This window comes from Nannospalax galili, unplaced genomic scaffold, assembly GCF_000622305.1.
Source record: "Nannospalax galili isolate Female #2095 unplaced genomic scaffold, S.galili_v1.0 scaffold790, whole genome shotgun sequence".
In the NCBI taxonomy this organism is placed as follows: Eukaryota; Metazoa; Chordata; class Mammalia; order Rodentia; family Spalacidae; genus Nannospalax; species Nannospalax galili.
In genome coordinates, this window is record NW_008328334.1 from 313,009 (window position 1) to 334,912 (window position 21,904).

The 21,904-nt window shown below is 34.8% G+C and overlaps 1 protein-coding gene across 1 annotated transcript in view; it reads left to right on the forward strand.

Annotated features, from left to right (window-relative positions):
- Positions 1 to 20,358, forward strand: part of Calcrl (calcitonin receptor like receptor) — a 99,286-nt gene extending 78,928 nt beyond the window's left edge. The window contains exons 11-16 of the mRNA XM_008826749.3: positions 1,472 to 1,625; positions 2,835 to 2,895; positions 2,979 to 3,045; positions 12,909 to 13,127; positions 13,285 to 13,326; positions 18,604 to 20,358. Of these exons, the coding sequence (XP_008824971.1) occupies positions 1,472 to 1,625; positions 2,835 to 2,895; positions 2,979 to 3,045; positions 12,909 to 13,127; positions 13,285 to 13,326; positions 18,604 to 18,828 (768 nt within the window). The 3' untranslated portion in view covers positions 18,829 to 20,358. The remainder of the gene's footprint in view (positions 1 to 1,471; positions 1,626 to 2,834; positions 2,896 to 2,978; positions 3,046 to 12,908; positions 13,128 to 13,284; positions 13,327 to 18,603) is intronic.
- The last annotated feature ends 1,546 nt before the right edge of the window (positions 20,359 to 21,904 follow it).

Here is a 21,904-nt window from a genome sequence, read left to right on the forward strand (position 1 = left end):
ACAATAAAATTAGAATTAAGAATTTTTTAGGAAGCACATATAATTGATGTTATATGAATGTTAGTGAACCATTCAATTTTACATGCTTTATTTTTTCCATAAAATATATGGCCTTTTATAATGCATGCTTCACAGATTATTCAAAGATTAAATAAAATTTGTACAAATAAGTGTTCAAACATTTTGGGGTAACACCTATGCAAATGCTGTTTGTGCTACCCCTTGATTACCCAATATTTATTTTCCAGTGTTTTACAGTTGAGCATTTTAGAACAATAATATTTATTTCAAAAAGAGCAGCAATTACCACCAAATATTTATTGTACTTCAGACTGAGAATGAAGTTTGACACATGTTGAGAAGACTTTAAATTAATTTCCCTTGTTAAGGAATAAAGTTGTATCTCTTAGCTCCTTTGTGTTTTCATTATCTGATATTTGAACTCCCTTCTTCCTCAGTAAGAGTAGAGAAAGTAGAAACCTAAGGAAAAGAGGAAGAGAAACCAGACATTTTTAAACTTTATACTCACATGAAAACCTCATATTTTGAATTTGGATAGTGTATGGGTTCATTAGAGTAGTATTTAGAAGTTTTTATGTTAGTGATACAAAGTATAAAAATCTTACCAAGTATTTGGGACAGTTTTAGTTAATTGTTTTTTAAAATTGGTAAAGGTTTTCTAACAGAAGCATCATCATGAGAATCACAATTAAAAGAGATGTAAAGTTATGTATATATTGTTAAGGTTCAGATAGTCCTGCCCCCTCACCAACATGGACCTCACAAGCCCCTGAGAAAGGGGAACCACGTTGATAAGCACCCTGGTCTTTGAAGTCAAGAGAAGCAGACTTTTCTCCACTGTTCAGCCAACACAGCAGGCTTTTTGATCTCTAAAGAGGGCAGGTTTTAACAGGCTCCCCCACCCAACTTTAAATTATATATATATATCTTCCCACCTTCTGCCAGAAGCAGAAGCCTCCCCCTTTAAAAAGACCACAGCTCATAACCCAGGGCAGACATTTTCTCTGCCCGGAAGGGAATCTGTCGCATGTGCTCCTTTGCTAATAAACTCTATTCCAATGGAATTTTATCTGTGTCCTGGTGCTTTTTCTCCCTATCAACTGGATTCATCTATAGGCTACTTTATTTATCATGTGTGAAATGTTTATAATTACATAATAGCCTGAACACATTAGGAAAACAAACATATACTAACCAGAGGGAGACTTTAAGCATGTGCAGAATTGTCTGGAGTATCACAGTATTCTCATGAACCACTGGAGTCTATGGTTAGTAGCTTTAGATATATCATGGGGTGAAAATTCAAAAGCTTCTTGTGTAAATCAGAATCTTTAGTGTATGCAATTTGGCATGCAAGACAGAAAATCCCATGGTTTTTAAAATAAACTGGATTGTTACTACATGTGTGCATTTCATAAACCAAGAAATGAAACAATCTTTTTCCTCACAGGTGAGCTGTAAAGTATCTCAGTTCATTCATCTTTACCTGATGGGATGTAATTACTTTTGGATGCTCTGTGAAGGCATCTACCTGCACACACTCATCGTGGTGGCCGTGTTTGCAGAGAAGCAGCATTTGATGTGGTATTATTTTCTTGGCTGGGGTAGGTGCCACTATCCTGATCTGCTTATTCAACTGATTAAGAACAATTTTTAACTTTAGAGAATATAATTTATCATCATTCTGTAAATTGAAACCTTCCACTTTCCAAAAAACTGAAATATTTAAAGCAAAGTATGACTAATTCATTTTTTTTCTTTAATCATGTGTCTATTAATGATTCAATGCCCTTTCTATATTTAATAGTCCAGTTAATAGCTTATCCTGGCCAAACACATAGTAACTAACATTTTGGTTATTAGCCTTATCCGTTAACAGCAGCACTATCCCTCCAGCCAGAAATACATTATAACTAAAACAATAGAATTTAAACAATGAATCTGCACTTTTCTGTTTCCTCTTTTGTCCTGTGTGAAATGAGGACCTTGGTGTTAACCAGCTTTGAAGTCCTAGATGAAAAACCCTTGAGGTTATCTGAAATTTTCATTTTATAGTTAAACTAGAGGTGTCAGTAATTGTTGAAAAGTATGCAAAAGATCTAATTTTTTCATGTAATCTCTTCACATTGTGTAACTTACAAAGCAATCAGTAACACTTGTTTTTTTAAGGTAATTGGGACAATGTGAAATATAAAATATAGGAAACAAACTTAATAGAATAATTTCCATAGACAAAAGAGAAATTTTATTTATCTACCATCTACCTAGATCAAGGCATACATAATTATATAGAGATAGATGTAAAGAGGTATGTATGTAAAGAGGTATGTATGTATACATACCTGATTTTTGAGACATTCTGATCATCTCTATAAAACATTTGTTGGTTTCATTTTTGAAAGAACCATCTTTGTCTTCTTCAGAAAATGGCTTACTGTGAATTTTTCCCCCATGGTAGAAATGTTCGTTAGTTTCAATTTTGTCTAACATTTGATCATGTTCTAAATATCAGTTGTTTATCTTACAGAAATTTTATGAATACATAAATTATTCTAAACATTGTGACATAGGCAGTACATTATGGACTTAAACTCTGGAATCCACCAATTAAAAATAATTTACAGCAAAAAGTTTGTTGTATTTATTGCCTGACTATACAGATACCATTTGCTTAATAAATATGTGGTGGCTATTTATTTTTGCTGTTTATTTTTGCTACTAGAGTGTCTAAGTTCATATTTTATGACCTCTTTGATGAATTCCATCTATAAGGAAAGCTGTCTACTCATTCTCCTTTACTTTAATATTTGTAGGATTTCCACTGCTTCCTGCCTGCATCCACGCCATTGCCAGAAGCTTGTATTACAATGACAAGTAAGATGTTTTATCTTTTTGACTTCCATTAGAATTAATTTCATCGAAAAACTTCTATGTAACATCTTTACTTTTCTTCCTAGTTGCTGGATCAGTTCTGATACCCATCTCCTCTACATTATCCATGGTCCAATTTGTGCCGCTTTACTGGTACGTAATTAAAATTATTTGTTTTCACGATTGCTCATATTTCCTGTATTTATTCTCTGACCTTAGGCATCAGAATTGATGAGCTCACAGTGCTTAATTAAACATGCTTCATGGAGGTATTGCATTTAAGATGTGGGCAAGCAAGGTAAATTCCTAATTTCCAAGGGATAGCAAGGCATCAGGGACCAAATGTGGGAAATTGTTTTCACAGCTGGACTTGAAGTGAAGATAAAGCAGTTCTAATAGAATTAGTCAAATGCCCAAAGTCGTGTTACAGGTGCTCTGGCTTTGAGTGGAGGAAAAGAGCTGGTGCCAAAACCACAGCCAAGCAGGAAAGAAGAGACAGAAAAAAAAATTTTACTCAGACTTCTCCCTCTTCCCATCTCTGATTTCTTCGTTTCTACCTCTAGCCAAATATAGTAAATATCAGAGAGCAAGAAAGCCTGAGTGATGATGCTGTTCATGGGTATCAGTTCTCAAGGCACAAAGCAAACACAGGATTGATGCAGCAATGAACCACAGCACCTATGCAATAATAACGACCCAATAAAGAAACAGCTTCAATTCAGAAAGAGCACTGCTTGACCTATTCTGAAATTTCAGTACTCATCACTTAATATGAGTACAAAATTGGGTATTTTTGAATGTGGTTGTTGTGTTACTGAAAACTTCAGGGAGCCCCATGTTGGGTACCATGTATTACAGAGGAAAATGGAGTTTTCTTTCAATTTCTTGATCTCGTTAATAGAGGAATTGACTCAAAAGGAAGTTCCAAGGTAATTTCCTTACAGTTTAAGAGAAAAACAAACAAAAACAAAGAAACAAACAAACAAAAAAAAAACCAGCATGGCCGGCAAGCTTTAAATCTTGCAGCTACCAGGAGAGAAAAATAAGCATGCCATTGATAAGTGGCCACATGGAAGAAAGTAGAGGAATGGAAGAACAACAATAAGAAAGCACAGGGCATCACAAAATGAATGCTGAGGCTGTGAAAAGAGAGAAAGTAGAAAAATTGGAAGGTATGCTTTGGGAGGTAACTCAGAAAATCAGGAAGGCTCCACACTCTTATACAGTGCTAAAGCTACAAGAGTCTGAACAGGGAGGGATTTCTAGGAAGGGTAAATACATTGTCTCATTAAACAGATAATCACTTCTGCCAGCTCTTTAGTGTGGATTATGGTGAATCAACAAATAGAATTCAGATATCAACAACATGTTTATGGCCAAATTACGTTCAAACTAAGTGCTAAGAATATAAATTGGTTCAAAAGTAATCACTACAGTTAGTGGTGCTTGGAAAATTGTACAAATGTGCACAGAACCCTATTTCTACTGTTCACTAAATTCAGTTCAAAAAAGATCACATTTGCCAGGCATGGTGGTGCATGCGTTTAATCCCAGCACTCGGGTGGCAGAGGCAGGTGGATCTCTGTGAGTTCAGGGCCGGCCTGGTCTACATAGTGAGTTCCAGGACAGCTGGGGCTACAGGGAGACCCTGTCTCAAAAAAACAAAACAAAACAAAACAAAAATCACATTCTTAAAAGTAAAACCCCAAGCTAGAAGGGAACAGATTAGTCAAGATATGGAGTCAACCAACATGCTCACGATGGGGAAATAGATTAAAAACAAGTAGAATTTATATACAATGGGGGTGTTTTTTGGCCATGGAAAGGTGAAATGCTTTCATCTCTAATAAATAGAATAGAATGGAAGACATTATACTGAGTGAAATAAGCCAGGTGCAGAAAAACTAGCCTATTCTCCCTCATAACTGAAAATTATAAAAACAAAAAAATCACTGCATAAAGCATACTGGGGAATGAATGTCACTGAAAGCTAGGAAGGGAAGGAGGTTGGAACATAAGGAAATGATGAATAATGGGTACAAAAGAGTTACAGAAAGGGAAGTAGTTCTACTTTTCTGTAATCTAAGAGTGACAGTGGTCTACAGCCATTATACATTTTCATTGCTATACTCAGGTGCTTTCCATGAGTGGTGTCTTACCCATATGGCACCTTTCCTCTTGTCCCAGAGAAAACTGTGAGGTTCCATCTTAGTGGTTTTAATCTCCTACAGTTATAGCCACTATGCCCATACCTAGCCTGTCCTCAACTTTAGTAGTTCAAGCTTCTATCCTTGAAAAACTGCATGCTTTTCATAGCTTTCTGCTCCTCTGCTGTTCTTACTATAAATGTGAAGCCATGAACAGAACACTAACCATGCCATATCCTGCATGTTAAGCTGTTTTGAAATTTTTTTCCATCAAACAAATTAGTCCGTTACCTTCTCATTCAGCCTCACTCAGGTTTTCAGGATGCAGGTAGAATATAGCTACATTTATTGCCAGTAGGTAACAGGAATGGAGTCTTCATTCCAGTGAAACCCCAGGAGCCAGGCCTTTACTGTCTATTTCTACCAGCATTGTTGATTTGCACACTCCCACCAGAATAGTCCATAAAGCTTCTGCTTAGAGCAATCCAGGGTTTCTCTAACTTTCACTTCAAAAGTCTTCAACATTCCTCTCGCAAATAAGCTCCAAAGCCTTTCAGCCACCTAAGTGTATCACAGTAATGGTCCCACTTTTCAGTCACAATTTTCTATATTGGTTACTTTTTTTCTTGCTGTGGCTGATACCAAATAATTGACAAGAAGTTACTTAAAGGACTAGATTTACATTGGCCCATGGTTTGAAGAAATAAATTCCATCTAGCTAGGAAGATATGACAGTGGGAATGGCTCATTGCTATGGCGGTAACATCAAATTTTGCTCACATGTTGGTGGATCAAGAAGCAGAAAACAGACATGGATAGCCAGTCTATGAATCCATAGGACTCCTCCATATGCTGGATAACCTACTCGTTCCAGTAAATCTCTACCTCCTAACTGCTCTACAATCCCCTAGAACAACAAGTTTTAGTCACATGAGCCTATGAGAAAATTTCACATTGAAATCACTAGTATTATATAAATTAAATGAGTACTGCAACTGGTAATACAAAGAAAGAAGTGTACTTAGCCTCAGATGTAGAAAAGGCATAGCAAGTGTCACTTCTGAATTTATTTGAAGATTGACAAGACAGCCAATTTGGAAATCAACACATAAAATTTTTAGCATCCTTTATTTTTTTTTATTAACCTTTAATAAAACTTAGCATAGATTCTAATGAAGATTTCAAAGCTGGTAGCACTTTCCTCTCTTGCTCCTTCTACATCATAAGGGCATGTGTTATACACAAAATTTAAATGTGTTCTGTCCTGGTTTGTATTCTTAGCACTCAAAGCATGTAAAAAACCCTGACTCTCCTATGTTGAATGGGTATCTCAGAATAGGTTCTGATTTATTTTCAACCTTTCTATGACTGGTCCATAATGATAGAACAATATGATACCCCAATGTGTGTTTTAAGGATTAAACAAGACACTTCCTATTAAATGACAGCACAATGCTAGAATATAATAAATTCTGAAAAAGAATACTTAAAAACATTCTTCTCTTGTAATTTCCGTATGAGACCATAATTTTGTTCTGAGAAGAGCACAAAGAAATTAAGATGGGTTGTTTGGGCCATCCACAAGCTTCCAGAAAATCTCAAGGCAACATTTTATTGTAGAACTTTTAACTGTGAGGGGCTGGAGAGATGGCTCAGCAGTTAAGAACACTGGTTGTTCTTGCAGAAGACCCAGGTTCGAATTCCAGCACCCACATGGCAGCTAACAACTGTCCATAACTCCAGTCCCAGGATTAAGAAGTGCTGTATGAAATGTTAAATAAATAAATAATTTTTTTTAAAAAAAAGAAATTTTAACTGTGAGTTAAACTCCTAAACCAGGACTGGAAAGATGGCTCAGTAGTTAAGAGAACTGACTGCTCTTGCAGAGGACCCGGGTTCTATTCCTAGCACCCACATGGTGGCTAACAGCAATCTGTAACTCCAGTTCCAGAGGATCAAACACGCTGCTCTGATCTCCATGGTTATTGCATGACACAGGCACACTTACATACATGAAGGCATATACACACAAATAAAATTTTAAAAAATAATAAAAAATTAAGAAAAACCTACTAAACCAGAGGTACTCAGAAGTAAAATACCTACCAAATGTAAAATGTAACAGCAGCTAACTCAGAAATGTCTGACCACATCAGCTTTGGGAGAGAACAGTGATGTAGCTTCAGTAAAAATAATATATAAAGTACAACCCAAAATGCTACTCAGTAAAAGGAAGCAAATACGTGTTTTATCTGTAGAAAGTTTCTTTTATTGATTGACTAGGAAACTATTTCTCACCAATTTAAATTATTCTGCCCTTGTTTCAACTCTAGAGTCCCACACTGGCCCTTTTAATTCCAATATCTTGGGTAGGTTCATGAATCTTTGTACAAATTTTTATAAATAAAACATTCTAACCATGACCTTCCCCTTTACATTTAAACTTCCTCTTTCACACTTCCCCATAAGCAAGGTGGCACTGAAGGACAACACACTTTAAGATCCTGCTGAGTTCAGTGAGACATTTAGGTCACATGGGGCACAGTGGAATTGCTGGCCATCGGTATATGAAAGTGTCTTCTAGCAGTCTTCCTTCAGCTACTATACAGACTCACTCTGTTTCCTTCTATGACCCTTGAAGCTATGGTGGAATGAAAACGTCTTGTTGTATTTACTGATTATTGAACTTTATGTATATCACAGTAAAACCAGGTTTCTTTCAATTAGGTTTGTCCTAAGCTAAATGAAATTCAGATATGGTTCATCTGAATTTTTTTTTTAATTACGTTTGTTTAAAATACACAGAAGTAGGGCCTGTAGAGATGCCTCATCAGTTAAGAACACTGACTGTTCTTGCAGAACACCTGGGTTCAAATCCCAGCACCACATGGCAGCTGTCCATAACTCCAGTTCCAGGGGATCCGAAGGCCTCTTCTGTCCTCCACGGGCATTGCACAACACGAGTGCACTTACCTACATGCAGGCAATACAAGCATACATATAAAATAAAAATAATAAATAAAAATTTAAAAAATACACAGAAGTGATCATAATGACGTAGAAAATGGCACAGAGAATAGTATCCAATTCACTGTGCCTCCACTGTAGAGAGAGAGGCTAGCATAAAGATGAACTTCCTTGTCAGTTCTAATCTTGTGTTCTCAGTAAGACCTGCCATGGAAGATGAATCTAAACTGCAACATTTCTACTATTCTATTAATTTACATTTTTAGATATTAGAATGTTAAAATATTATATAACAATTTATAAGTGGATAAAAATTCATTGTTGAATTGTTTTTCTACAAGCTGGTAGCAATTTATGTGAAAGCCTCATGAATGTTAAGAAGGGGGCTATGTTAAGAATAGTAGAACAGCTGGCATGCTGTTTTGTCATCTTTCATCATCTTTCATTCCTACACCTGTCAAATGTTTTTTTTCTGTCTGTCTCTATTACATTCCTATGTCTATAAGCATGTTCAATTTCAAAGATGTGTTCTCAGCAGGATTTTGGTGAGCTGCATATTTTCAAAGCATATATTACACTGAATTCTCAGTACAATATTTTTATGCTCAATAATTTTCATGACATGTTTAAAACTATTGTTTGCTATGATGATTGGCAAGCTATCATTCTTTGAATTTATAAAAACATAAAGATATAAATTATATATTCATTTATAGTTTGAAATTTTATGTTTAGGTTATTAAACAAAAAACAGAAGCTAGAAGTCAAATTGAGAAAAATAAAAAGATTAACAATTAACACAACATGAATTTTCTGGAGATACTGCCCTTAAATCTCTTAAAAGCATGAAAAATGGTCAATGAGAAAATGGGCAAAAGTAAAAAATGTTGATTTGGGTCAATATGTTAATTAGTGTTTGGATGAAATACTTTTTGTTGGAGTGATAAAATATCATGAACAAAAACAACTTATAGAAAAAGATTTCATTTTGGCTTATGATTCATGAGGCTAAGGGGTCCTATCTTGGAGATCATATCTCCAACTACAAAGTAAAAAATTGCAAGTAAATTCACAGTGGGAAAAGGCCACAAACTCTCAGAGTCCATCCCCAATGATGTACTTTCTTCAGCAAGACTCCGTGTCCTAAAATCTCCATAACCTTTCCAAAAAATACTACCAACTGGGTAGCAAGTATTCAAATACCTGAACTTACATGGCCATTTCTTATCCAAACCACCACAGTCCACTCCCTGGCCCCTCATAGCCTCACAGTTATATCATAATATCATAGTGAAAAATGCATCTAGTCCAATTTCAAAAGTTCCCAAAGTCTTTAACACTGGTCACATGTCCAAAGTTCAAAGTCTCTTCTGAGACTCAATTTAACTTCTTAACTGATAACTGTAAATAAAAAAGTAAATTACATACTTCTAACATACAATAGCAGAATATACTTTCCCATTTCAAAAGGATGGGATGGTGACATAGTGAGGAGTTACTGGACCAAACAAAGATCAAAATCCAGGAAGGCAAACACATCCTGTGGTTCCATGTCCTTCCTCTAAGATATTAGTTTCATGAGGTTTAGAGGGTTTTTCTTCTACCAGCTTTGCTGTCTGAAACAAACATCTCCCTCTGGATGGCTCCACTCCTTTTATGTGGCTTTCCTTGGCAGAGTCTCATGGCTCTGGCCTCTCCGACATCTTGGGTTCTCCACTGCAACTCAGGTTTCATTTATACAGTTTAAGCATTGCCTTTTCAGAGACTTAGGGCCCCTTGGAGCCTTCTTGTCACGTTTACTTCCTGCCACATTTTACTGACCTTAACAGCTCTCTGAAACTGTCAAGGAACAATCCGCCACGACTCCCTCATCTTGCATCTTTCATGCCTCCAAAGCCAATACCACATGGACAATATTGGCAAGCTCAGCTATCAGTTTTGTATGCAACCATGGTAGCAGCAGCTTTTGCATGTTCAAACAGTTGCTTTCTAAGAAGATAAAAGCCCTTCTCTTTCTCCTTTTACATGTTGGAAATTTAGCTAGGTGGGTGTCTTGCCCTGAGGGCAAAGCAGGAGGCCTATCCTTAATGGCACTAATCTTAACAGTTAGAGCTTCTCTTTTAGTACCTTCATTAAGCTTCCTAGTGTTTTTTTTTCCTCTGAAAACCACACATTTTGTGTATCTTTCTGCACCACTTGCTCTTTTTCATTTAGCTCTGCATAAGAGTTACCAGTAATAACTATGCCATAGAGTAAACGTTATGTTGTCTTGAAATTTCCTCTGCCAAAGAAATTGCTCCATACTTTTTAATTTAGCCTCAGGCAACTTCTTAAGACAGATACAGAAGGCAGCCAGGTTCTTTGCCAAAATATCAAATGAATAGGCTCTAGCCCAGTTGTGAACAGAGCATATTCCCCTCTGAAACCTAATGAACCTGTCTCTACCATCAGCATTACTCTCAGAACTACTTCTGAGGCACCTACTTGAATGGCTAGTTCAGATGTGCTTACAGTATTCAACTGCTTTTCCAGCCCCAACTTCCAAAGTCATCCACATTCCTTCAAAAAACAATGTAGCCAGGTTCTTCACAGCAATACCCACTCTCGGTACCACCTTCTGTATTAGTTACTTTTTGTTGGTATGATAAAACACCATGACAAAAATGACTTATGGAAGACTTTATTTTGGCTTAAATTTCCAGAGAGTGGGTCCTTAACAGTGGGGGGAAACATGGAAGCAGGAGCATGAGGAGGAATCTGAATTGAACACATTTTCAACCACAAACACCAGGAAGAAACCAGAGAGCAAATCAGAAGTAGAACAAGGCTACAAACTCCCAAAGCCCACCCCCAGTGACACTTCCTTCAGAAAGGCTTCATGTCCTAAAAATTCCATAACCTTCCCAACCACCAACTAGGAGCAAGTGTTTAAATACCTGACCCTCTGGAGGACATTTTTCATTTAAACCATTGTTGTGTTAATTGTCAACTTAACAGGATCTAGAATCATTTTGGAGATGGACCTCTGGGCATGCATGCCAGTGGGGGATGATCTTGGTTATGTTAGTGGTTTGGGAGATTCATCAAATTGTGGGTAGAACAACTCCCTGCAGAGGGCATCCTGGTCTGTGTAAGATGAGGAAGTGAGCTGAGCATGAGGAAACATTCATTGCTTCACATTTCTTTATTGTGGATACAGTGTGACCAGCTGATTCAAGCTAATGCAGCCTTTAATTCCCTGTCATGATGGACAGTACCTTAACTGTGAACTAAAATAAATCTCTTCTCCTTTAAGCTGTTTTGTCAGAGTTTTATCAAAGTAACAGGAAAGAAAACTAAACAGTCAATATAAAAATAAAGTCATACAGAAAGAGAAAGGTGATAAAAGAGAGGGGAAAGGGACAGAAGGACATGAGTGTATGTCATAACACAGATTCTTGTTTGTTGCATCAAATTACATTTTCAAAATTCTATGAATCCCTTCTAAGATAATGTTTTCTATTTGATAAAGTTGCTACAGCCCAATAAATAATAATTTGCAATTACAGAATCTAATGAAGTGAGTGGAGAGAGGGTTTAGCAGTTAACAGCATTCGCTGTTCTTCCAGAGGTCCTAAGTTTGGTTCCCAACACCTACATGGTGGCTAACAACCATCTGTCACTCCAGTTTCAGAGGATCCAACACCCTCTTCTGACCTTCACTAGCACTGTGTGACATGGATGCACTTACATGCATGCAAGCAATATACTAATACACATAAAATAAAAATAATAAATAAAATATCTTTTTATTTTTTATTTTTAGAAGAAGCATTTCATTACAGCTTTAACATATTCAGTAACAATTTTTTCCAGAGCTAAGATGCATCTCTTTCAAAATTGGCTGTAAATTTTTATGTTCACAGTTGAATTAATACGGTTATACAATGTTGAACTCAGTCTAAAACCTGTAAGACATAAAATTGAATGAGTTTTTACCCTTTAAATATTTTAAGAGAAACTGATTAATAGACAATTTTATGGGAAGCCCAAGATTTTATTTCTAACATAATGTTAGCTGAATATCAAGTGGTTCAATTGTATGATTGTCTCTTTGTGAGCATAAAAATTATAGTACTATTTAAAAGCTGTTATAAGGAATATTTTTACAAAAATATGTTATGAGGATTATTGCAAAAATAAATGAAAAGCAAACCAAAAAGATAAAAATAGATATTATGGCAAAATATACATTTGGAGGGTACATAGCACAGACACTAATGAAAAGATGATGCTTTAAAAACTAACATTTGTTAGATCTGAAGAGAATGCTCAGTAGTTAAGAGTGCTTGCTGCTCCTCTAGAGGACACACACTGTGTTGCTCACAATCACATGTAACTCCAGTTCCAGGAGATCTGATATCTTCCTCTAGCCTGTGTGGGGACTACACATGTCATACACACACACACACACACACACACACACACACACACACACACACACCACATGCATACACACACAAATAGAAAAGATAAATATGAATCTTTAAAAAAATCAATAAATAAAAACTTTGCTAAAAATCATCCTTTTGCTAATTATGTTTAAGAGCTTAGTTTGGAACTGGAGACAAATTTTTAAATATTACATAAGAAAATGAGCTATAAAAATGCCTCAAGTATTTCACAATTCAGTATTTTCCAAATCATTCTACCATAGTTGTATTTTTCTAAAAGTTAATTCCACTAGAATTCATGTACCTATAAACTGAACATCAGGGTTCCAGAAACACACACTAATACCTTAGAACCCCTCCTCCCCTTTAATCACATATGTACACTAGATAGCCCAAGATTTATAAAACTAGAATTCCCATAAGGCTTCTAAATATGAAATGACTTTTATATTCTATTTTACATTTTTAGGTGAACCTCTTTTTTCTATTAAATATTGTACGTGTTCTCATCACCAAATTGAAAGTTACACACCAAGCAGAATCCAATCTCTACATGAAGGCTGTGAGAGCTACACTCATCTTGGTGCCGCTGCTTGGCATTGAGTTTGTGCTTTTTCCATGGCGTCCTGAAGGACGGGTTGCTGAGGAAGTCTATGACTACGTTATGCACATCCTGATGCACTATCAGGTAGGGCGCTTCGATCTTCAGATGGCAGCATGAAAAGCCTTGTATCTAATTTGTGTGTGGGTTGGCTCAGTTCTTCACCGCTTATGCAACCAGTAGGATATGAATGCAAGGTATTTTGTATTTAGATCCAGATAATTCCATTTTTTTTCTTTTACAGGGTCTTTTAGTGTCCACAATTTTCTGCTTTTTTAATGGAGAGGTATGTTAATTGATTTTGTTATTTTATTATATCATTTTCTGTTAAAACAAGATGGGGTTATGAACTCCAAAGGAACCAATTTTATCAGAGAAAATAAACCATAAAAAATTTGTAGAACAAATTTTCACTTTAAAACATGTTATATTAAATGTAAAAAGGAGGAAAAAGCAAGCTTTATTTCAAAATAATCCAATGAGTGACTTATTCATCTGGTCTTTGACCTACTTTAGAGGGTGTTACATATGGAATTTATCATAGAAAGAGTGTTGAGCAGTCTTTAACTTAATAGAGCATGTGCTTTATCAAGAAACATTTCTCATTTCTCCCTTTCTTTTTTTCAGTAGGCTCAATATGACACCCTTGGAAAGACTTTGCCATAGATACACAAAGAGTAAAACAAAATGAACTTTTTTTTTATACAGAGGGCAATGCAATGAGTTAGGAAATTTAAAATAGAATCCTATAATGAGTAACAAGGCATTGTGTTATTGGAAAGGTTTAGATTTTTACCCAAGGTTATGCTACTTAAGAGTAGGAAAACCTAATTGAGTCTGTATTTCTTATGTGTATGGATGTTGTTATATCTCAGTAGTTTGATCTATATTGATTTAGTTTTTTATCTGTTTCTAATCTACTTAACAAATTTTCATCTGGAGGATATTGGCAAAATTGAGCAAAGCATAGAAATCTAAACAGCAACTAAGTGAGAGATGGGCACTAGACAACTGAGAAACTCATCGTAGACCCTCAGATGGAGAACACATGGACCAATTGGCATAACTTATGAGAATATCTCCTAGAAAATAAATCATTGGAAATTACACACATATCATGAAAAAATATAAAATATTATTTTACTTGTCAAACATTTACTTCTTTCTCTTTAGATGTAATACAACAAAATATTTAAAGATTAAGTAGATAGTTTAACATACAGATATGTATTATATTTAATTATAACTGTATATAACAGAGGTATATAACAGTGTACTGTCAAACAGTGTACTTTGTAATTTAGATGGTAGTTCCATGATTCTTCCATATTATAGAGTGACTGTTTTCCACCAGTCCTTGAAACTTGGAGACAGAGAATGCTATTGGAAAGGGCAGATGAATCAATTTTTTATGTGAAAACTTGGAGCGTTTATCATGTATGCCTACAGATACACTATATATATGCTGATTTATGTAGTCCTGTATGTTGTTAATGTAGGCTATAGTAACTAATGTAGGCTATAGTAACTAAATATTGATGAAAATGAACATATGCCAAAGAGCATGTATAAAATACAGAAGCTATGCCTTTTATATACTCAAACAAATTGGTGTATTTTAAAAAATATTTGCAACATAATCACTAGTAAACTGCTATGTAGCAACAGTCAGTACAGAACAAACACAGGAGTGTGTTCAAACTCATGATGCTGCTTTCTTTCTGGCAGTTACATCTTAGAAAAATATCAGAACTTAGGAACATGTATCTATCTTTACTAAAGGGAAATAATTCCAATTTCTTTATACTAATGTCACAAACACAAAGGTGAATATAAACTGAGGACTCTTAAGGGTTTTTGAAATGACCCAACTTCACTACATCCCTAGTGTATTGTCTCTTTGTTACTGCGTTGGTCAAGTAACCCATTTTTTCAAAGAAAAACCATGTAGAAATGGGAACATTAATCATACTGGAATCAAAATTTCAAATTGGCCCTTTCCTTCAGAAACAGTATCCAAGGAATAGTGAAATCAATGCCTTGTACTCCTGTTACACTTTATCTGTATAAACAAAAGAGACACAGTACCTTGTTCTTCTGCCATGCCTTAAATTGAGAACATCTTGGCATTGGAAAATTATAATAAGAAGAAACTCTGAGCCGATTTGTTGCCAAATCCTTCAGTTCTTCACATCTTTAATATCTGTCCCTTTTTCTTCTTCTCTGGAGATGCAGTCCCTGCTTGAGCATGAATCATACCCCATCTTAAGAAATACTACAATCCCTCCCTTTCTGGTTCCTTGTCTCTTTGCTTTTCCCACTCTCATAACCATGGAGAGACAGCTGCCAAAATCAGTTTGTGTGCTTCCAACTATGTCATGTTCTTGTTAAAATCATTTCCTCAACCTTGGTTCCCTTATTGCTCTCCTCATTAGGTCAAACGGCTTGCTTTTGCCCAGCATCTGTTGTTGCTTTTTACTCTTCCCTCTGACTTTTAGCCAAGCTCCATCCTCCCATCAGCATTTCTTACTAGTTGAATTAACAGTAACTTGACAAGGGTCGAGCCACTTTCATTCTCAGCCCTTGTTCTCAGACAAATATGTACAGCTAACATAGACAGACTGGTCATCAGAAGGGTATATGTAACAACAATGTAATGTAGATATTTTTTGTGAAAAGAGCAAAAAGATTTGCTTAGAGCCGTGAGGTCATATTTCATAAAGAGAACGATATAGTGTGTGGTGGCACATGTCCTTAATCCTAGCACTCAGGAGGCAGAGGCAGGAGGATGTCTGTGAGACCTAGGCCAGCAGGGCTTCATAGCAAGTTCTAGGCAAGCCAGGGCTACAAGGAGACAGGGAGACCCTGTCTCAGAAAGCCAAAAAGCAGAGAAAGAGCAAGAGAGAGAGCAAGAATGGGAGAGAGAGCAAGAGAGAGAGCGGAATTACATAGTTTATTTCTTTTTTACAAAACTCTATTAATCTAAATGAATTTTCATAAATTTAATAGAGTTTTGTAAAAAGAAACTACATAAAACAATAAAAATGAAAGCACATTTATGTCTTTATGTCCCTTCCATTTTTTCTCGTTTAAATTTACTGAGTGTCTTCATTAATATTCTGTTGAATCAATATGATCTTTTATTAGAGGAAGCAAGAAAAAAAATGCAACATTCTAATCACAGAGGCCGATGAGACCCATGGGTCTTTAATTAAGTTTATTTTTAACTTTAGTAAAGAAGAACTCATAGTTGAGGACTTTGGCTTTCCATTATTTCTGATAATTTTCTTGTTAAGCAAGAATCAGTTTCTGACAATGATCATCGCTTCTTCAAGAACAAATATCTAAAGAGTTTGAAAGCCGTTTTGACTTCTGGAGCTTCTTTAGCTTTTTCTTTTGGAACTTCCAGTACTAGGATCTCAGCAGATAAGTTTCTTCCTGTCAGTTTCTTTCAATATTTGTCTGGAACACTTAATGGAAAGTTAGGTTGTTTCCATTCAACTTGAAGGTGTGTAGTTTCTGTACCTAATCAGTCTAGCATTCATAATAAATGAGGAAAAATATATTAAGTATAAAAATCAGTATAAAAAGAATTCCATCTAAAAATACTTATATAAGTTATCTAAAATATTTTTATTTAAATCTCTGAATATTTACTTAAAATACATAGTCTAAAGCTGTTCCAGCTGTCATTTGCTCCTGATTTTGAAGATATTTCACACATAGATACATGAAGTTACCTTAATTTAAGTATTTCACTTGTACATTTAGAATTATTAAACCAGGTATAAAGCAGTAATAATTTTGTTCAAGATAAATACAAGCATTGTCCTATAATTCTTCTGTTTCAAGAGCAATTTTACATTACTTTACACTGTTTCCTCAGCTTTTATTACCAAATGAGCTTGAATGTCCTGAAGTTGCTGAACTTGCTGGTAAAATAATTTTATTACTGAGTTTATAGAATTTCATTTAACAATGTTTGAATTGCAAAAAGAAATTAAGTGGAAATTTCAGTAACTTATTTTACTTTCTTCTTAGATAAATTGTTGGTGCTATATTTGACCCTTTGTTTAAAGAAACATGAAGATAAGAAAAATTTGTTGCACCTTAAGTGATAAAGTATAAGAAACTTTAGGTGTCCCATGCAGCTTAGACATCCTGTAAATTGTCATTAAAGAATGTTTGCAATTTGGAGAAGGAAATAAGAAGAAACCAGACAGACTTTTTAAAAGATGTAATACAGATTTTACACAATTATATTGAATAGGAAGTTCAATAATTCTACATACTTATTGCATGAGGATGTGAGTACATAAATTACTGGAAAATTATTTTTAGATACTCAGATTCCTTTTGGGGGAAGTAAACAAATGGTCAAAGATCGGGTCAGAGCTTGAGAAGACCATTCAAATAATAAACACTTGAGGAACATAGATCAGTCCACAGGGACAGGACAGATGCATCCATGGTCTAAAAGTGGCCAGCCTCAACCCAGGCTGTATACTTAGTGCACCTGGTAATGTCCAGATGGTGGCATTTAAAATGGGTTTGGTTATTCTTAGTTGTTTTCACTGACTCAATATGAAAAAAATTTTTATAGTGTTCTCAGTTGAATTAAAATTGAAATCACTCTATCTGACATACCTAGTCCTGATCTCTAATTTCAATCAGAATAGAAGGGTCATTAAATTTCACACTCATTTTAAGAAAGATATAATATACAGAAGGGGAGAAGTGACATTCTGAAATATTCCATTATTTTAGGAAGTAAGATCTGTAAGGATAAATGCCCTGCTCTATAATTTTCCCAAAACAGCACAATTTCTAGTATATTCAGTAAAACTACTGCTACTGATGACAGAGCATGATTTACCCTGCATCTCTAATTTATTTTGATTTTTCATTTATTCCAATTCCTATATACTCTCAGTATTTAGCTTCTTATTCCATTGCATAAAACCAGATATACGTACAATTTGACATGTGAAGGGTCTAGAAAAATTAGGTATGTATTATGTCTTTTGACAATAATACATACACTGCATCTGTGTTGTTATAGCTTCAAAGACAAGGCATATAATAAACATATTAATTAAATCAAAATATACATTAATTGTAATACTTTTCAAATATGAAAGTGTTTTACTCAACTTTTGTGTGTATGTGTCTATGTGGTATAGAAAACTGAACCTGGGGGACCACACATACTAATCAAGTGCTTTACCAATATCTATATCTCTATCTCTCTTTTTACTTTTTACTTTGACACAAGGTCTTACTAAGTTGCCTGGGCTGGCCTTGAACTCATTTAATGCTCAATGTAGGCAGGTCTTGAACTTATAATTTTCTGGCCACAGTTTCATGAGTTCCTAAAATTAAAGGCTTGGTCCACCTGTCCTGGCTTTCAACCTGTAATAATAAAATAAGAAAGTTAAGTAATATTATTCACTTGTTAATTTAAAAAAATAAAACTTTTCTGTAAAATGTTTTGTTGCCCTTTAAATACATTATCTTCATTCCAATTAATGGATTCCTCCTTTTGTTTGATGTTGATTAACAGGTTCAAGCAATTCTGAGAAGAAATTGGAACCAATACAAAATCCAGTTTGGCAATGGCTTCTCCCAGTCTGATGCTCTCCGCAGTGCATCCTATACAGTGTCAACAATCAGTGATGTTCCAGGGTACAGTCATGACTGTCCTACCGAACACTTAAATGGAAAAAGCATCCAGGATATCGAAAATGTTGCCTTAAAACCAGACAAGCTATATGATCTAGTCATGTGACGATAGAAATCACTGCCTGTTTTGTGCCACTTGGTCCCATGATTTTACAACCAGAAGACTTCAATATTAAATGAATTTTTGAATGCCATAAAGATACCCCTCATTTAAAGTGAGAATTAAGTTGATAAATGTTTAACAACTCTCTCTGTGTAGAGAAAAATGTACAATGTTGGCCAGTAAATACTCCCATCATGGTTGATTTTAAGCTAGCAAGCTGATACCACTGAATGTGGAATTGGAAACAAGATACTAAGCACAATCAACTCTGAGAGTGGAAGGGCTCTGGCTCCAGCACAGCACTGTATGAACTGCAAATTCAGAACAATACAGAGCAGGACTCTGCTCTTCTCACCTGAGGAGACATCGCTCAGTATTACAACATGGAAGGAAAATTTGATTTTCATTTGTTGGTTATAAAACTCTTTGTCCAATTTTCATTTGAGGTAGTTGATAATTTGCCCAGAAACACTATAACCTTCTTGACAATAACTTCTCAATGGACTAAACAAAGAGTTAATTATCTTTACCATCTCACCTTCTCACTTTAAAAGCAACTGAGCAGAATTCCTATGGGCTGCTCAGTTGCTGATCCAATGCAATTGCATGGCATGCTGTGGCCCATCTATTAGACACTGGTGAGCAGGATATAAGAGTTACAATCCCTCTTCTGAATTATGAGGGAGACATGTTAGTAGAGGCTTCAAACACTTTGTTAGCTACTTTATCTTTCTACAGGAGTGGGAGGAAATTAGTTTCCCTGAATCTGTAAATAGCAACTTTGTCCCTTCCATTTCTACTGTGTAGACAAGTGAGCAATCATTTTACATGAAGGAAATCAATGAAGGATATCTTTTTATCTTAGAAATCTATAAGCAAAAAGAGATTGTTCTAAAAATGACCTTGTAAATATTCCATTATTTTATTTTATTTTTCAATTAAGAACACATACAACCTAGCTTACTGTTTAAAAGCAGATGTATAATGTAGCATCACATGCATGTTAACTTCTGATGCTGTGTCTGGGCTGAGTTTATAGTAAAATAGAGTCTGGAATTCTATATTTGGTAAATATTTTAAGGACAACCAGATACCAGCATCAGAAGTTTGGAAGCTAATAACAAAAACAAAACAACAAAATGCAGAAACAATTGTGATAAGATATGACATCTATTTTAAAAAAGAAAGGCCATAACTTCATAGACATATTAACATTGGGAATTCATACATTTGCAAGTATACTGACATACTTCTTCCTATTTGGATGATGACTCATTCAAAATCAGAAAATTTAAACAACTATTATAAGAAATGGCAGTCTGCTATACATGTGGACTTGGCTTAATTAAAATATCACTTTACTGACTTACTATATGAAGATGTATGACTTTGAAAATATCCCTGATTATTTCTAGGAGTGGTGGTACACACCTTTTAATCCCAGCACTCGGGAGGCAGAGGAAAGTGAATCTCTATAAGTTTAAGGGCCACCTGAACATAGTGAATTCCAGGCCAGCTGGGGCTTCAGGGAGACCCTATCTCAAAAAAGAAAAAAAGCCCTGATTAGTATTATTTCTATAGAAGATACACTATTTCAATATTGTAATAGACTACTATACATGATAATAGAAACAAGAAGGAAACTTGAATGTATTATCAAGGAGGAATTGTCAGACAGTTACGGAATAATTAACATGAAGGAAAGCATTTATAATGAATTAAAGTGAAATTTAAATGGATTTAGTTTTTCTAATAGTATTTTCTTCTAGACTCTGAAGAACAAGTGTGACTTCAATTAGTAAAAGTCAGTTTGGGGCGAGTAATTATGCATGCATTTTTTAAGTATGTCAGTCAGCCTACATGAATTAAAGCAGTGATTAAGTCATCCCAATTGTTTCTTAGGCTGTCAATAGAGAGTGAGTTCAAAAGGTGTTGAAATTGCCAAGGAAATTTATCCAAATTATCAAGAACTGGCATATTAAATGATCTGGTAAATGTATTTATAATTTATCTATAAATGCAAGGGTACTAAGTGAGTTTCAAATTTATGGATTCATAGTAAGCCATCATGAGAAGGAACACAGGCTGTTCTGAACTCTGAACTACCTAAATTATATAAAAATTCCTTTTAGTAAACTCAAGTTTTAGCTATTTATTATATGAGGACACAGATTCATATTCTTGCTGACAGTGTTCAAGTGGTTCTTCCAGACAAACTCTCAAGTGTTAACCATAAATGACAGTAAAGAATGATGAATTACAGGAGATATTTAAATATTTTAAATTTCAGATATTTTTATTGTGCTTTTATCATATTGAATGTGACATGCTGAGATATCTTTACTGCCACCTTCCACTGTAGTACAGTCCTCAGTGTGACCAGTCTGGGATTAGCCAGTATTACTTTTATAATGATGTTTGTGAATATTACACTTCTTGAAAGCTGCAGGGCCAGTTAAGATTGTTATGTTATTTGTAGAGAAATAAAATCTGATACTTTTATAAGAAAACTTCTTGGGTGCCTAAAAAACTAATTTGAAGAAAATCTAGCTTTAAAAACATAGGTCTATTATTTTTCTGCAATTATTTGTGAAAGTCACATTTAAATTTTCTAAAAATTCTAACATTTTTAGAAGTGATTTTGTAGTTCATTTGATAAGTTATCCAATCTTGAAATTTGTATTTGTTCAGATATAATCCCATGTATATATAATTAAGAGTAGTCGTAGTGCTGTATTTACTGCTTATAACTTTTAATGTGAATTTATTCTAATTTTTCTCAGTTTTAATTTGCTAATAGAAACAATATCTGTAAAACATATTCAGGATGTTTTGATCAATTAAAAGAACTCATGTTACACCTCCTTAAAATCTGCATTTTGATTTTATGAAAGTATTAAAATTACAATTTAAAAATTTTCACTCATCACTGGATATCAAATAATTGAAGTTATGCACAAGATTCTTACAGTAATAAGTGAAATTCTGTGAATATAAATAAGGTGTCTTTATTACCCTCCTTAAAGAAACCAATAAATCTGTAAGTTAATTAATAAATAAATTTTTAAAAATTAGGAAT